At 35.6% G+C, this 18,892-nt stretch overlaps 1 protein-coding gene across 1 annotated transcript in view; it reads left to right on the top strand.

Annotated features, from left to right (window-relative positions):
• TSGA10 (testis specific 10) overlaps positions 1–18,892 on the top strand; it is a 139,345-nt gene that overhangs the window by 98,111 nt on the left and 22,342 nt on the right. Inside the window, exon 14 of the mRNA XM_053664511.1 lies at positions 10,173–10,382. Within this exon, the coding sequence (XP_053520486.1) occupies positions 10,173–10,382 (210 nt within the window). The remainder of the gene's footprint in view (positions 1–10,172; positions 10,383–18,892) is intronic.

Genomic DNA, 18,892 nt, shown 5'->3' with positions numbered 1-18,892 from the left:
GGCATGTGCCCTGATTGGGAATCCAACCAGTGATCCTCTGGTTCACAGGCTGGCACTCACTCCACTGAGCCATACCAACCAGGGTAGATTACCTCATTTTTAATGGCTGAATAATATTCCACTGTGTACATTTATCACTTCTTTTTTATCCATTCATCTTTTGATAGTCTCTTAGATTGTTTCCATGTGTTGGCTACTATATATAATGCTGCTATAAATATTGATGTGCAGATATCTTTTTGAGTTAGTTTTTATTTCCTTTTGATATATTCCCAGAAGTAGAATTGCTGGATCATGTGATAGTGCTATATTTAACTTTTCCTGCCTTTGTTTATATTTAGCAATTTTAGTATTCCATTCTATTTCTATTATGGCTTTATAAGCTATACATGTTTTCCTGATGAGAGTATAAACCATACATCTTTTTTAAATTTTAATTTTAATTGTTTTTCAAGTAGTTTTCTGTCTTTTACTCCCATCCCAGCCCACCCCTCTAGCCCTCCCCACCTCCCTCCTGTTTCCACCCCCCTTTTTTGTCCATGTGTCCTTTATACTTGTTCGTGTAGACCCTTCCCCCTTTCCCCTGAAAGTCCCTCCCCTCTCCCTTCTGGTCACTGTCAGCCTGGTCTCTATTTCAGTGTCTGGTTATATTTTGCTTGCTTCTTTGTTTTGTTGATTAGGCTCCTGGTAAAGGTGAGATCATATAGTATTTGTCTTTTACCACCTGGATTATTTCACTTAGCATAATGCTTTCCAGTTCCATCTATGCTGTTGCAAAGGATAGGAGCCCCTTCCATTGTGTAAATGTACCATAGTTTTTGGATCCATTCATTTACTGATCAGCACCTAGGTTGCTTCCAGCAGTTAGCTATGGTAAATTGTACTGCTATGAATATTGGGGTGCATAGGTCCTTTTGGATTGGTGTTTTAGGGTTCTTAGGATATAATCCTAGCAGTGGAATTGCTGGGTCAAAAGGCAGATTCATTTTTATTTTTCTGAGAAAATTCCATAGTGTTTTCCATAGTGGCTGTAACAGTCTGCAATCCCACCAACAGTACACTAGGGTTCCCTTTTCTCCATAACCTCTCCAATACTTGTTTGTTACTTTGTTTATGATGGCCATTTGGACCAGTGTGAAGTGGTATCTCATTGTGGTTTTAATTTGCATCTCTCTGATAGCTAGTGATACTGAGCATCTTTTCATGTGTCTCTGGATCCTCTGTATGTCCTCCATGGATAAGTGTCTGTTCAAGTCCTTTGTCCATTTTTCAATTGGGTTGCTTGTCTTCTTAGAGTGGAGTCATGTGAGTTCTTTATATATTTTGGAGGTTAAACCCTTGTCTGAGATATCATTGGCAAATAAATATGTTTTCCCATGTGGTTGGTTCTGTTTTCTTTAGCCATGCAGAAGCTTTTAATTTTGATGAGATCCCATTTGTTTAGTCTTTTCTTTATGTCCCTTGCTCTAGGACACATATCAGTGAAAACATTGCTGTGTGGAATATCTGAGATTTTCCTGCCTATGTTCTCCTCTAGGATTTTAATGGTGTCATGACTTATATTTAAGTCTTTTATACACCTTAAATTTATTTTTGTGTATGGCATAAGTTGGTGCTCAAGTTTCATTTTTTTGCATGTGGCTGTCCAGATCTCCCAACACCATTTGTTGAAGAGGCTATTTTTACTCTATTTTATGTTGCTGTCCCCTTTGTTGAACATTAATTGACTATAGAGACTTGGGTTTATTTCTGGGCTCTCTGTTCTGTTCCATTGGTCTATGTACCTGTTTTTATGCTAGTATCAGGCTGTTTTGATTACTGTGGCCTTGTAATGCAGTTTGGTATCAGTTATTGTGACCTCTTCTACTTTGTTCTTCTTTCTCAAAATTGCAGCAGCTATTCAGGGTCATGTATGGTTCCATAAAAATTTTTGAATTGTTCTATGTCTGTGAAATATGCCATTGGTACTTTTAACAGGTATTGCATTGAATCTGTAAATTACTTTGGTTAGTATGGACATTTTGATGATGTTAATTCTTCCAATCCATGAACATGGTATATGTTTCCATTTGCTCGTGACTTCCTTGATGGGGAAAAATCTAAGGTCAAGCTTATCTTTTTTTTCTCTAAATATAATAGTCCATATTTTACTCTGGTTGCTTTTCAAGATTTCCCTCTTTATCACTGATTTCCAGCAATTGTACTTTCATCAGGTTTAATTGGTGTTGTTATTCTTGTGTTTATAATGCTCAGGACTCCTTGAGAATATAAATTCCATCAAATCCAGTAAATTCTTTGTCATTGTTTCTTTAAATATTTTTGTCCCCCCCCACTCTTCTCCTTCTAGAATTTCAATTCCAAGTATGTTAGATTATTTAATATTGTTCCATAAACCATTAAGCCTCTGGATATTTTCCCCAGGCTTTTTTTTGTTTTGCTTAATTTATATAGTTACTATTTTTGTGTTTTCAAATCTACTGATCTTTTCTTTTGATATTTCTAATCTTCTGTTAATTCCTTTAGTGAAATTTTAATTTCATAGATTATATTTTGATCTCCAAGAATTTTATTTGGTTCTTTTGACTGTCTTTCACTTCTCTTTATTTTTATTTTTCCTTTAAATCCTTGGCATATTGAGTGTATTTATAACAGCTGTCTTAATGTCCTTGTTTGCTAATTCCATCATTTCTGTCCAGTTTGCTTCTGTATCCATTGACCTACTTTTTCCTTTGATTATGGACCGCATTTTCCTTTTTCTGAGTTTACTTACTAAATTCTAATTGTATTGTGGACATTGTTAATTTTACATTGTTGAAAGCTGGATTTTCACAGTGTTGGGTTTATTCTGTGAATTTAAGTTACTGGACATTCACATTATGTTCCTGAGGATTGTTTATAAGCTGTTTAGGATAGCTCTAGAATGGTCTTGATTTTAGAGCTAATTTATCCCCTTTACTACGGTGTGACTCTCTTTGCGTCACTATTGAATGTGTTGTATACTCAATGTAGTGTCAAATTATCTTCACTCTGGCTGATAAGATTTGAATGATTCCTGACCTTATATGAGAGGTGGGAATAGTTTGGCTCACAATTTTCCTGGTAATTGTTCTTTCCTAGAAATTTGTTCTTTGCCTGGCCTCTTGGAGATTCACCTGTGCATGCACAGATTTCTGGAACTACTCTGTATAGCACTGTTCTCTCTGGTGCTGTACTTCATGAAGTCTAGCCACCTCAGCTTCCATTAACTCTGATTTAATTTTGGCCTCAGTAAGATCACTGGACTGTGTTTTGGTTCTTCTCCCAGCCTTATGGTCCTAAATTTACCTTTAATAGGATGCTCTGGCAACCATGGGGCTCACCTTATTTTCATTCCATCAGAGACCATAGTTCTGTGCTACTTGGTGTCCAAAGTCTGAAAACAGGTTTTCTCTCCTATAATATGTTGTACATTTTTTTCTGGTTGTTTGTGGCAGCAGGGTAATTCAGACCTAGTTATTCCTTCTTGTCTGGGTAATAGCTATTTTAAAGCCTTTGTCTGCTAATACCATCATCCTTTGTCATTTTTGCATCTGTTTATATCAATTGATTTTTCTCCTATTTGTGGGTTACATCTTTATCCATGTTTACATGTCTGGTATTTTTTAATTGGATGCTAGACATTGTGAATTTTACTTTGTTGAACATTAGATTTTGTTGCCTTTTTAAAAAGAATATTGGATTTGTTCTGGCAGGCTGTTAAATTACTTTCAGATCAACTGATACTTTCAAGGCTGTGTGTAAGCTTTTTTTGTGGGGGTGGGGTGTGAAACTTTTATTTTCTTCACAAGGTAAAATCAAATCACTTACAACTTTTTTACATGAAAAACAATTTGCTTAATATTTCAACTCCAATTTTACAAAATAGTAGATTAAGACATGGGTCTATGTATGTCTTACACCAATATTCAATATAACAACATTTAGCATTTATTCATTTTTATTGTTGTTCAAGGATAGTTGTCTCCATTTGTACACCCCCCCCCACTACCCTTACCCCACCTCCCACTCTTGATCCTAACCCACTTTGGCTTTGTCCATGTGTCCTTTATATATGTTCCTTGATAACCCTTCTTCTCCCCCACCCCATTACCCTCTCTCCCCTCCCACTGGTTCCTGTCAGTTTGTTAATAGGGCAGGTATAAAGAAGCCTTTTCTGTAAGGCTAATTTAGCCCAACCATTAAGGTGTGTGGTAGAGTTCTCTATTAAATACCCAGCCCAGATTGTTCATTAACAACTCTTCACTTTGACAGGTTCAAGCATTGATATTTCCCCAGCTGTATATCAGCTGTGGGATTGTTTACTTTAGAGCTCTCCCATTGTTTTTCCTCAGGCTTCTGGAGTTTCACTCTGTGTATTCATGGCTCAGTATTCAAAACAGTCTGGAGGAGATTTCTAGGAAAATTTCTGGATATCCTTTTAGTGTAGATCTTTTGTTTTTGGAACTCTACCTGACTTATTTCAGATGCTTATTTCTGTCTCCTTAGTACTGCAGAATAGCTATGCTCTCATTGAAGGTCCTTTCCTTAGCTAGAGACTGGACGGTCTCCAGGCAGAAAGCTGGCATGATTATAGGGCTCACCTTGTTTTCCTTCTCTTGATGCCTGTTGTCCTATGACTAGAAGCAATTCTCTTTCTCCCTCCCTTCTTTCCTCCAACCCCCTTCTTCCTTCTTCTTCTTCTCCATCATCTCCCTTCCTCTTCTCCTCTCCCTCCCAAGTTCTCTTTTTTCTTTTCTAGTTTTCTAGTTTTTAACAGTAAGAGGATAAATTCAGTCCCAGTTAGCCCTATCATCACTGGAAACAGAAGTACTATATATATTTTTAAAAATCCCTTTCAATTATTTGTTTCTAATAATAATATAGCTTGATTTTAAAAAAATTCAATCTGAGAATATATTTCTGTTAACCAATAAGATTAATCTATTTGCGAAGGGTAGAAGCTCCTTCTTTCATTCTTCTGTGTAGCATTCCATTATGTAAATGTACCACAGTTTTTTAATCCACTCATTTACTGATGGGCACTTAGGCTGTTTCCAGCATTTGGCTCTTGTAAATTGTGCTGCTATGAACATTGGGATGCATAGATTCTTTTGAATTGGTGTTTCAGGATCCTAGGGTATAATTCGAGCAGTGGTATTGCTGAGTCAAAAGGCAGTTCCATTTTTAGTTTTCTCAGGAAATTTCATACTGTTTTCCATAGTGGCTGCACCAGTCAGCATTTCCACCAACAATGAACTAGGGTTCCCTTTCCTCTCCAACACTTGTTTGTTGATTTGTTTATGATGGCCATTTGGACCAGTGTGAAGTGGTATCTCATTGTGGTTTTAATTTGCATCTCTCTGATGGCTAGTATTGCTCAGTATCTCCAACCCTTTGAGACAGCATGGATGGAACTGGAGAGCATTATGCTAAATGAAATAAGCTAGATGGTGAAAGACAAATACCATATGATTGAACCTATAAGTGGATCCTAATCAACAAAACAAACAAACAAGCAAAATACAATCAGAGACATTGAAATAAATAAGAAACTGATAGTAATCATAGAGGAGTGCGGAGAGGGATAATAGGGAAAGACCATCAAAGAACATGTATAAGGAACACATGGACAAAGCTAAAGGAGTAGGTTTGAGGGTGGGAGGCACGGATAGCTGGAGTGTGGGGGCATGGTGGGGTGAAAATGAAGACACCTGTACTTGAACAACAATAAAAAAGATTAATCTCTTTGTGTTGGTTTGAATTACTGGCACATTTAGGTTTACTATTGTTGATTTATCTTTTATTTTCTGCTTGTCATGATTCTTTTGTATTTCTTTTCCTTTATCTGTCTTGTATGTGCTTGTTTTCTTTATACATGTTCTACCCCCACTGCTCATTGGTTTGGAAGTTACACATTCTCACTCTAATCTTTCAGCAGTTAAAATTGAAATATGCATATTTAACAAAGTCTATTGTTAGTATCTCCAAACTTCCTCCTAAATAGTGTGTGGTTCTAGGAATATTTGAAAATCGAGTACAATACCCTGCATACTAGTGAATGTGTACTCTTTTATTCTCTCTCTCATGCACACTCATATACCAATCTTTTATGATATTGTTATAGCTATCTTAATTTCACCCTGTTGTTTTAAAAATAAATCATTTTTTCATGTTTCTTATTTTTCCAGTTAATGCTTATTTGTATCCACCCACATTTTTACAGAATTCTTCATCATTGTGTCTTACATTCTGTTTATTCCTTCTAAATTCATTATCCTTTACTCAAATTTTCTTTGATCTGTGAATTTATTTCTTCAATATTTATCTGAAAATGGCTTTATTTTACCCTCACTCTTGTATATTAGTTTAGCTGAGCACAGAATTTCAGGTTGAGAGTTTATTTTCCTTGATAATGTTAAAATAATTGTTTCTTTTGTTGTTGTTGAGAAGTGTGTTGTCATTGAAATTGTCATTCTTTGTAAGTCTGTCTATTGTTATTGGTTTTTTTAAGGTGTTCTCTCTTTGTGGGTAGTCTCACTATTATATATCTAGGTATGGATTTATTTTTGGGGAGGTGGGGTTTTAGTTTTGTTGTATTTTTTCAGTCAGAGTAACCATGCCTTTTATTGGTCTGGAAAATTCTCAAATGTTATTTGTTTGACTTTTACTGCCTCCATATGTACTTTGCTGTCTCCTTTAACTTTTATAATATGCTTTTTGGATCTTCTAGCCCAAATGTTTATTACTATTTTTTATCATAGTTTTCATATGTTTATCTCTCTGTGCTGTGATCTGTCTTCTAGTTCATTCTTTTCTCCTAAGCTGTACTGGTCTGTTCTTTGATGGTCTGTTCATTAATTTTTCATTTTTGTGACTAGTTTTTCTTTCTTTCTAGAAGTCCTATTTGATTATTTTCATATATGTATTCTTTTCAGTTTTTCTTTAATGTCTTTAAACTTTTAAGCATATTTTCTGTGCTTCCTAAAATACTTTGTTCAATAATTTGAAGTTCTAGAAGTTTGATCATGCTGTGTGTTATGTTACTCTGACTCTCATTTATAATGGCTTGTTTTCTCCTTTGTTGATTTTAAGTTCCTCATGAGAAGGACTTTTTCCTCTTATGGAATCTTGCATGACCAGGGAGATGGGTGAGCATCTACAAAGGGACAGATTTTATGTTGATTTTTTAAGGTGTAATAAGAGATGGGTAATATAAAATCTAACTTCAAAATTCCTCATGAGAAGGTCTTCAAAGTTCCTCATGAGAAGACTTTTTCCTCTTATAGAATCTTGCATGACCAGGGAGATGGGTGAGTGTCTACAAAGGGACAGATTTTATGTTGATGTTTTTTTAAGGTGTAATAAAAATGGGTAATATAAAATCTGACTACAAAATTGAGTCAAGTCAGACCTAAGGTTTCAATTTCTTACAGAAGACATTTTTTCCCTTGTCCAGAGACTAGGTCAAGATAAATTTTTGTTGGTATCTCTGTGAGGTTGAGTAAATTTGTTTCCCCCCTGGAACCTTCTCTCAAGGGTCCCAGAATACACAGAGATCTCAATTCCAAATTAATCCTAAATTCTTATCTCCTATCTTGCTTGAATATGGAAACATAAGTCTCCCATCCAAGTACTAACCAGGCTCAACCCTGCTTAGCTTCTGAAATCAGACGATCTCGGGTGTTATGGCTGTAGACTTAGCAGCACAATTTATAATTGCCAAGTGCTGGAAACAACCTAAGTGCCCATCAGTAAATGAATGGATCAGAAAACTATGGTACATTTACACAATGGAATTCTATGCAGCAGAAAAAAAAGAAGGAGCTCTTACCCTTTGTGACAGCATTGATGGAACTGGAGAGCATTATGCTAATAAGCATTATGAAATAAGCTAGGCAGTGAAAGACAAATATCATATGATCTCACTCTTAATAGGAACCTAATCAACAAAGTGAACAATCAAGCAAAATATAAGCAAAGACATTGAACTTGAGAACAGGCTGACAGTGACCAGAGGGGAGAGGGGAGGGGGTAATGGGGGAAAAGGATGAAGGGTTTACAGGAACAATTATAAAGGACATATGGACAATAACAAGGGGGGTGGAAACAGGGGAAGGAAGTGGGAAGGGTGGGGTGGTGGGGAAGGGGTTGGAAAAAAAAAACATAAGCTATTCATATTTAGTGGCCCTTTCTCCCCCAACTTTTAGCTTTAATCTTATTCATTTGCTTCCTGCTCTGGCTTTTTCTCTTTCTTTTTGCCATGTGAGGATTTTTCTTTTTTAAAATAATAAAAAAATATTTGTATATTTTTCTTTTTTTATTGTTTTTAAGTACAGTTGTCTTCGTTTTCACTCTACCCATCCCTGCCTCCCTCCTTTGAACCTACTTCTTTGGCTTTGTCTGTGTGTCTTTTATACATGTTCCTTGATGGCCCTTCTCTTATTATCCCCCATTATCCCTCTCCTTCCTCCTCTATGGTTACTGTCAGCTTGTTCTTTATTTCAGTGTCTCTGGCTGTATTTTGCCTGTTGATTAGGTTCCATTTATAGGTGCAATCATATGGTATTTTTCTTTCACTGCCTGGCTAATTTCACTTAGTATAATGCTGTCCTAAGAATACTGAAACTCAAATTCAAAAGAACCTCTGCACCTCAATGTTCATGGCTACACAATTTACAATAGCCAAGTGCTAGAAGCAATCTAAGTGCCTATCAGTAAATGAGTGGATCAAAAAACTGGTACATAACGATGGAATACTATGCAGCAGAAATAAAGAAGGAGCTCCTATCCTTTGTAACAGCTTGGCTGAATCTGTATACCTTTTCAAATGCAGCCCCTATCACTCTTCGCTGTGATATGAACTCTATCTATACTAGCCTTTTCTTTCTTCTTAGACATTGTCATTTTCCCTCTGCTGACACATCCCCTCCAAAGCTTTGCTCTTAGTATTCCTGACTTGAAAAGATGCTCTCCCAAGTATACACTGTATATATCTATTCGCCTTTCAGATCTCATTCAGCTCAACTGTCATTTCATCAGGAAAACCTTTATGACTTCCCTGACTCTCAGTTTAGGTTACTTTCCTTTTTTATACACTTTTTTCTCTAGAACTATTTGCTTAATATGTATTAATATGTTCATCTGTATGATTATTTGATTGATGTATGACTCCCCCATAGTTGAAAGTTTTATGAGAGCAGAAACCACTTTATATACCATTGGATGTGCATCTAGGTACATTGACTGCAACATAGAATATAGTCAAAAGTATGAATGGATGGATAGATAGATGGGTGGGTGGGTAAATGTATGGATAAAAGATTATTTAAAGAATAAGTGAGAAATAGAGTGAGGAAGGAAGGGAAGGAGAAAGTTAAGAGTGAATTGTGATGAAATAATTTATTCCAGGAACAACTTTTTTGTGCTTTGTAAAAGTTGAAAAGCAGAAAATGTCTTTATTTGCCTCTCAGTTCCGTTATCTTTACATAATAGCAAATACTTCTCTGTAGGTGGCAGTGTACTTACATGAGACATTTTTTGTTTCTGAAAAAAAAAGGTGTGATTATATTGAAGATTTGAAAGCATTTATATAACTTGAATCTCACCATTTTTAAAACATACTCTTCTTACTCAAAAAGTAGTTGTATTAATTTATACTTGCCTAGAGTATTTTTCCCTCAGGTATTAGTAAGTGCTAGAGAGTCATCTTCATTTTACGATGTTATGGTCAATGTCAACATGCCTTTCGAGAATTGGAAAATGAGTATTGTGGGGGGAAATAGTGGCTTATATTTTGTTTGTCACTTTGTTGTTAAAGAGACATGATAATATTTATATTGTAGAGTAATTGTAACTGTGAAAAATATAGACAGATATAGACCAAATGTGTATATCTCAACTAGCTTTGGAACTGAGAGTTTTCAGTGGGAAAAGTTGTTTTCCAAATATGACCATTTGACAACCTTACTCATGGATTTTATATATACCAATTTGAAACCCAAATTTATGTTTCCCTGAGTTTTGTGCATGTATTACTACCTATATCATCTAAAGTTCCTTATAATGTAAGTGTACGTTCGTTGAAAGATTTGACTCATTCTATGTTCCATGTCATAGTTTCTTTCCAAGTTAAAAAAACAATTTTGTTTTTGCAGCACTTAAATGCAGAAAGGTCCTACAAGTCCCAGATTTCTACCTTACATAAATCTCTTGTGAAGATGGAAGAGGAGCTTCAGAAGGTTCAGTTTGAAAAAGTGTCTGCCCTTGCAGACTTGTCTTCTACAAGGGAACTCTGTATAAAACTTGATTCAAGCAAAGAACTTCTTAATCGACAGCTGGTTGCTAAAGATCAAGAAATTGAAATGGTATGTAATACATTTTAAAATGTTTTTTAATATTTATATTACTATAAAATTTCTACAGGTTTAGAAAAACAAATTCTTGTTTTAAATAAAATATTACACCAAGCCCTGCCTTTCCCCTTTAGTTTTGTTTTTAAGTCCAAGAGATTAATTTGACAGCTGTTTTCCAACAATTCAAGTACATAACAGAAATCTTCCTTTGAGTATTTAATTTATATTTACTTTAGCCAGAAGAATGATAAAACACATTTACATACCAATCAGCAAAGAATCACGGGTTGAGCTTTATCCAGCTAAATTAGAACTTTGATGACATTCTTTTAAGCTAAATTTATTTACTAATTGGGTTCTTTTAAACTGTAATTTAGTTCATTACATCTGCCATGTTCCTGACATTGTGCTTGCCATTGTGAATATAATATTCAAAAGGGACAGGCTTCTGCCTTCATGGACCTTTTCGTACTGGCATACAAATAATTTAGGATGAATGTTTTACTAATAAGATGTACTCAAGGTTTTAGAGAGAGTTTCTATTCAGCCTGTGAGTGTCAGGGAGAAGTTCACAAGGAGTTCTCAATGAGCACAGAAGAGATGAGGCCAGTTCATTCAGTGGGAACAATAACACAGGGAATGTATGGAGGTAAAAATGAATTCTTGAGTGAAGAGTAGGTAATTTTCAATGGCCAGTATAGCATACATGGGTGCAATGGCTGGCGATGCATCTGGAGAGAGAAATGGAGCCAAGATCCTAAAAGGATATGTATACAAGTTGCATAGTGTAATTTAAGTATCAACAAAATTTGGTCATATTTACCTTTTTGTTATTATCAAATCCTACTGAAATTTTAGATTTGTTAGTCTACTGTTTATTAGGAGGATATGTTGCATTTGAGAATCATGTATCTAGCTGTTTTTTATAAGAATCCACTATTAATATTTTATTAATGAAGTATATGCCAGTATTGCCAGATTCTTCCTTAAATTATTTTTTATTTCAGCAAGAACTTTTTAATGTTAAAAGTAACTCATTAATTCATACTCACTGTAAAAATTGAAATGATATGTCCTTAACTTTTTCTTTCTTTTTTCAGAGAGGAGGGTTTTTAAAAAATTGTAGACTTTAAAAAATTTTTAATATATTTTGTTGATTATGCTATTACCATTGTGCCATTATTTTCTCCCCTTTATTCCTTTCCACCCTGTATCCCCCTCCCACCAGCATTACCTCACCTTAAATTATGTCCATGGGTTGTACATATAAGTTCTTTGGTTTCTCCATTTCCCATACTATTCTTTTTTTAAATATATTTTATTGATTATGCTATTACAGTTGTCCCATTCCTCCATTTATTCTCCTCCACCCTCCACACCCTCTCCCACCCACATTCCCCCACTTTAATTCATGTCCATGTGTACAAAGTTCTTTAGCTTCTACATTTCTCATACTATTCTTGCCTTCCCCTGGTCTATTTTCTACCTACCATCTATGCAACTTATTCTCTGTAACTTCCCTCCCTCTCCTCCTCCCATTCCCCTGTTGCTAACCCTCCATGTGATCTCCATTTCTGTGGTTCTGTTCCTGTTCTAGTTGTTTGCTTAGTTTGTTTTTGTTTTAGATGTGGTTGTTAATAACTATGAGTTTGCTGTCATTTTACTATACATGTTTTTTATCTTCTTTTTCTTAGATAAGTCCCTTTAACTTTTCATATAATAAGGGCTTGGTGATGATGAACTCCTTTAACTTGACCTTATCAGAGAAGCACTTTATCTGTCCTTCCATTCTAAATGAAAGCTTTACTGGATAGCACAATCTTAGCTGTAGGTCCTTGTCTTTCATGACTTGGAATACTTCTTGCCAGCCCCTTCTTGCCTGTAAGGTCTCTTTTTAGAAATCAGCTGACAGTCTGATGGGAACTCCTTCATAGGTGACTGTCCCCTTAGCTCTTGCTGCTTCTAGGATTCTCTCCTTCATTTTAATCTTGGGTAATGTAATTATGATGTGCCGTGGTGTGTTCCTCTTTGGGTCCACCTTCTTTGGGACTCTCTGAGCTTCTGGACTTCCTGGAAATCTATTTCCTTTGCCAGATTGGGAAAGTTCTCCTTTATTATTTGTTCAAATAAGTTTTTCACTTGTTGCTCTTCCCCTTCCCCTTCTGGTACCTCTATAATTTGGATGTTGGAACATTTAAAGATGTTCTGGAGTTTCCTAAGCCTCTCCTCATTTTTTCGACTCTGTGTTTCTTCATTCTGTTCTGGTTGAATGTTTATTTCTTCCTTCTGCTCCAAAGCATTGATTTGAGTCCTGGTCTTCTTTCCTTCACTGTTGGTTCCCTGTGCATTTTCTTTTATTTCACTTTGTATAGCCTTCAGTTTTTCCTGTATTTTGCAACCATACTCAACCAATTCTGTGAAAATCCTGATTACCAGTATTTTGAACTCTGCATCCAGTAGGTTGGCTATCTCTTCATTGCTTAGTTGTATTTTTTCTGGAGGTTTGATCTGATTCTTCATTTGGGCCACATTTTTTTTTGTAGCAGAGCATCCATTACATGGTAAGGGGTAGAGCCTTAGGTATGCTCTAGGGCAGATCAACCCACTTCACTGTGTTGTGGTGCTGTCTGTGAGGGAGTGGCCTGAGAGGAAACAATGCCAATTGCTCAGCCCTGGGCTGGCTTTCAGTCACTTCCTCTGCTACCCACAAGCAAATTGGGTTTCTGGTGCTGAATCCTGGGTGGGTGGGCTTGTGTACATTCTAGGACCATGTAGTTCTCTCCAATGGGTTCTCCTGTGAGGCTGGGAGTTTGTCCCACCCACCACTGCAACCTCCACAAGTTTTTTCAGTCAGGGATTTTGAGCTTTATTTCCTTGTACTGGAACCCTGGGTTGTGTGGTCTGTCTCACTCCCCAGTTGTTCCTCCTGCTTTATCTGCATGCAAATGTGGCAGTGGTCTGCCAGCCACCACCTTGCCCAGTCCACCAGCTGCTGCCTGGCCCACTCCAGTCCTCCACGCACTGTCTTGCCGGGTGTCATCTCCACTGCAGCTGCCTGTCTCTGCCCCTTCTACCAGTCTGGATGGATGTTTCTTCTTTAACTCCTTGGTTGTTGGACTTCTGTACAGTTTGATTTTCTAGCAATTGTGGTTATTCTTTTGTTTTTAAGTTTGTTGTCCTTTTTATTGTGACAGGAGGCAAAGTGTATCTACTTACACCTTCATCTTCACCAGAAGAAATCATAGGAGTGTATTTTTTTATTTTTAGATTTTACAACAATAGAATGGGTCAAATATCCCTTTAAATTACATTAATGTGATAGATTGCTACTTTCAATGCTGGTTCTATGCTCTGTGCTGTGCCTTATGCAGATTTGCTAATTAATAAGTGTGAACAATATTTCTGTTCATGGAAAATGAATCTGAAATGATTGTCTGATTATATGTTTGGCATGTCCGTCTGGCTATTACCCGGTGTTATTAACCCACAGAAATGATTGAAAGGTGAGTTTATATGTGTACCATGGGACTCAGCACAGGGAATGGGCTGCAGTGAAATGATGCCGCAAAGGATAAAAAGAACCATTCATTTTTTATTTCCATTCTTTAGTCTTCATGTCCTTACCTCAGAGGCATATGCTATTGAAATATAGAGAGAATAATGAGACAAAATGATTATTAAAAATACAAATTTGCATTGCATTGGTGGCCGAAAACTCATAGGTAAAAAGGGAGTAGTTATCTCTCTCTCAGGATCCCCATATCTGAGAGATTTGGGCAAAAAAGTCACATAAATAAAATACTTTGGAATTTATTTTTGGGGAGAATATTTTGGAAACTTTAAATAGAAAAGTAGTTCTGGTGATATGTGAAATGGAAGGCCTCACATCCCTTAATCACAGGAATTTAATCTATACTTCTGTGAATTAATTAAAATACTTTAGAATGGAAAATATTTTCTTTAATATATTTATGACAGATGCAAAATACACATTCTTTTCAAATGCACATGGAACATTTTCAAAGGTAGGCCATATGTTGGACACAAAACAATCCTCAAAAAATTCAAGAAAATTGAAATCATATTAAACATTTTCTCTGACCATAAGGGCCTGAAACTTGAAACCAATCTCAAGGAAAAAACTCAAAAACACTCAAACTCATGGAGATTGAAAATCATGCTACTAAACAATGAATGGGTCAAAAATGAGATCAAGGAAGAAATTGAAAAGTTTCTGAAAACAAATGAAAATGAACTCACAACACTCCAAACCTTATGGGACATAGTGAAGGCAGTCTTGAGAGGGAAGTTCATAGCAATACAGACTTACCTAAAAAAGATAGAAACATTTCAAATAAACAGCCTATCCCTATACCTACAAGAACTGGAGAAATAACAACAAAGCCCAGAGCAAGTAGAAGGAAGAAAATAACCAAAATCAGAGCAGAATTAAATGACGTAGAGACTAAAAGAACAATTCTAAGGATCAATAAATCCAGGAGCTGGTCCTTTGAAAAGATAAACAAAATCGACAAGCCTTTAAGCAGACTCATCAAGAAAAAAAGAGAAAGGACCCAAATAAATAAAATCAGAAATGGAAGAGGAGAGATTACGACTGATAACTTTTTCTTTTTTTAATTTTTTAAATTTTATTTAGTTATTTTTCAAGTACAGTTTTTTGTCTATTTTTCCCATCCCAGCCTCCCCCACCCCTTGCTCCCCACCTCCCTCCCATTTCCACCCCCTTAGTTCTTGTCCCTGTGTCCTTCATATTTGTTCCTCCAAATCCCTCCCCCTTTTTCCCCTTAACTTCCCTTCCTTCTCCCCTCTGGTCACTATCCCCTTGTTCTCTATTTCAGTGTCTTTTTTTTTCTGCTTGCTTGTTTGTTTTGTTGTTTAGCTTCCTGTTAAAGGTGAGATCATATGGTATTTGTCTTTCAGCACCTGGCCTATTTCACTCAGCATAATGCTTTCCAGTTCCATCCATGTTGTTGCAAAAGGTAGTAGCTCCTTCTTTCTCTCTGCAGCATAGAATTCCATTGTGTATATGTACCACAATTTTTTGATCCATTCATTTACTGATGGGCACCTAGGTTGCTTCCAACTCTTGGCTATTGTAAATTGTGCTGCTATGAACATTGTGGTGCATAGGTTCTTTGATATATGTACTCATGGGTGAAAATCCTGGCAGATAACTTTTTCTTTAAAAACACTTTTTACTTAATGTTTTCAAATTAGAAACATAATACATCTTGTGATAACAGAAACACTTGTTAATTTTTAGTTTAGTTTTTTTTATAATAGCTATTCTAATGGGTGTTAAGTGGTCAAACTACTTCTTACTGTATTTTAAAACACTTGACATAAACTTTTTGCCTTGAAATTTAGTTATGTATATATGTTTATTCCCATAATAAGCTATGATTTCAAGGGCAAGGACTTTGTATTTCTTTAGCTGTACTATGCATATAACAGGCATAAACACTTAAAACAATTATTCAGGTGACACTGATTTATTAAATAGATTAATAACTAATAAAATTAAATAGATTTTAAATATACACTTCTGATACAGTATTTATATATTGCATTGTGTGCACATCACCCAAAGTCTAATCTTCCTCTGTCACAGTGTATTTCACCCCATTTACTCTTAACTAACCCCCCAAACCCTTCCTTCTGGGAGCCACCATACTGTTTTCTGTGTCTATGAGTTTTTGTTAGTTTTTCTTGTTTGCTCATTTGTTGTTTTCAGTTTTATATCCCACACGTGAGTGAAATTATATAGTTCTTGACTTTTTCTGTCTGACTTATTTCACTTAGCATGATATTCTCAAGATTCATCCATGTTGTCATAAATGGCAGTATTTCATCTTTTCTTATGTCTGAGTAGTATTCTGCTGTGTATATGTACCACATCTTCTTTATCCAGTTATCTATCTAAGGGCACTTCAGTTGTTTCCATGTCTTGGCCACTATGAATAATACTGCACTGATCATGGGGGTGCATATGTCTTTGTGAATAAATGTTTTGAAAAATTTGGGGTAATTACCCAGAAGAGGGATTGCTGGCCCAAATGATAATCCTATTCTTAGTTCTTGAGAAAACTCCATACAGTTTTCCATAGTGGCTGTACCAGTTTACATTCCCACCAGCAGCGAATGAAGGTTTCTTTTTCTCCACACTACTTTTTTTTTAAAATTAACTTTTGATTTTGAGATAATTATAGATTCACATACAATTATAAGGCACAATACAAAGAAATCCTGTGTATCATTTACTTGGCCTTCTCAATGGTAACATCTTGCAAAACGATAGTGTGATACCACATCCAGGATGTTGACTTTGATTCAGGCAAGGTACAGAATTTTTCCATCACAGGATGCATCGTATTTCCCTTTTGTAGTCCTACCTCCTTTCCTCCTGTCCCCAACCACTCCTTAAAATTTGTTATCCATTTCTATAATTTTGTCACTTCAGGAATGGTAGGTATATAAATAGAATCATATAGTATGTAACTTTCTTGGATTGTTTTTTTTTACTCAGCATAATTATCTGGAAATTATACAGTTTGCTGCTTGTATTAAATTCATTTCTTTTTATTGCTGAGTAGTATTGCATGCCATTGGTGTAACACAGTTTATTCAACTATTCACTCATTGAAGGACATCTGGGTTATTTCCAGTTTTTTGGATCTTACTAGTAAAGCTGTTGTAAACATTCGTGTAAGGGTTTTGTGTGAATGTAAGTCTCGATTTCTCTGTAAAGGCCCAGAAATGCAATTTTTGTATCATATGATAGTTGCATGATTACTTTCTTGGGAAAGTGCCAAATTATTTTCCCAAGTGTCTATACCCTTTTGCATTCCCACAAACAATATATGAGTGATCTAGTTTTTTCACTTACTTCTCGGCATTTGGTGTTGTCACTATTTTTTATTTTAGCCATTCTGATGTGGATAGTGCTGTATCATCTATTTATATTTCCCTAATTACTAATGAAGTTGAACATTTTAGTGTGTTTGTTTGCCATCTATATATCTTCTTCAGTGAAATGTTTACATCTTATTGGATTGTTTGCTTTTTTAATGTTGAGTATTGAGAGTTCTTTATATATTCTAGATCTTATTCCTTTATGAGATTTGTGGTTTGCAAATATTTTTTTCCACTAGTTAGCTTGTGTTTCTAGTCTCTTAGCAAAAGTTATTCTCAGAGCAAAAGTTTTAAATTTTGATGACGTGCAATTTATCAATTTTCCTTTCATGGATTGTGTTTTTGGTTTTAAGCCTAAGATTTCTTTACATAGCTCTAGGTCCCACAGATTTTTGCCAGGTTTTATTCTTAAATTTTTATAGTTTTATGTTTCACTTTTAATTTCATGATCCATTTTGAGTTAATTTTGGCGCATGGTGTGAGGTTTAGCACAAGGTTCATTTAATGCCTAAGGGTGTCACTTGCTCTAATATCATTTGTCGAAAAAGCTACCTCTGTTTTATTAAATTGATCTTGTACCTTTGTGAAAAATTAGTTGGATATATTTGAGTGAGTCTCTTTCTGGGTTTTCTGTTCTTTTATATTGATCTATCTGTCTGTCTTTCCACGAGTACCACAAAGTCTTGATTACTATAGGTGGGAATAAATCTTTAAACCAGGTAGGCATATTATGTCCACTTTATTCTGCTTCTTCAGAATTGTCTTAGGTATTCTAGTCTTTTTGCTTTTCTATATAAGTTTTATTTTATTTAAAAATTATTTTTAAGAATATTTTATTGATTATATTACAGTTTTCCCCCTTTATTCCCCATCCACCTTGCATCCGTCAACCCTCCAGCATTGACCCCCTTAGTTCATGTCCATGGATTGTACATATAAATTCTTGGAGTCCTCTGTTTCCTATACCATTTTTGACCTCTCCCCATCTATTTTATGCCCACCAATTCTGCTTCTTTCCTGTACCTTTCCCCCACTATTCCTCCCTTCACCCTCCCCACTGAACTCCCTCTGTGTGATGTCCATTTCTCTGATTCTGTTCTGTTCCTGTTCAAGTTGTTTGCTTAGTTTTCATTTTCATTGTTTTTTTTTCTTTTAGGTTCATTTGTTGATAGTTGTGAGTTTGTTGTCATTTTACTGTTCATATTTTTTATCTTTTTTCTTAGATAAGTTCCTTTAACATTTCATATAATACTGGCTTGGTGATGATGAATTCCTTTAACTTGACCTTCTCTGGGAAGCACTTTATCTGCCCTTTCATTCTAAATGAAAGCTTTACTGGATAGAGTAATCTTGGATGTAGGTCCTTGCCTTTCATGACTTCAAATACTTCTTCTCACCCACAAGGGTTCTTTTGAGAAATCAGCTGATATGGGAACTCCTTTATAGGTAACTCTCTGCTTTTCTCTTGCTGCTTTTAAGATTGTCTCTTTGTCTTTAATCTTGGGTAACTTAATGATGATGTGCCTTGGTGTGTTCCTCTTTGAGTCCAACTTCTTTGGGACTCTGGGCTTCCTGGACTTTCTTTCACT

The sequence above is a fragment of the Artibeus jamaicensis genome, unplaced genomic scaffold, assembly GCF_021234435.1.
Source record: "Artibeus jamaicensis isolate MK-2021 breed Jamaican fruit bat unplaced genomic scaffold, CSHL_Jam_final contig_384, whole genome shotgun sequence".
NCBI classification, from domain to species: domain Eukaryota; kingdom Metazoa; phylum Chordata; class Mammalia; order Chiroptera; family Phyllostomidae; genus Artibeus; species Artibeus jamaicensis.
This window is presented reverse-complemented; position numbering and strand designations above follow the sequence as displayed.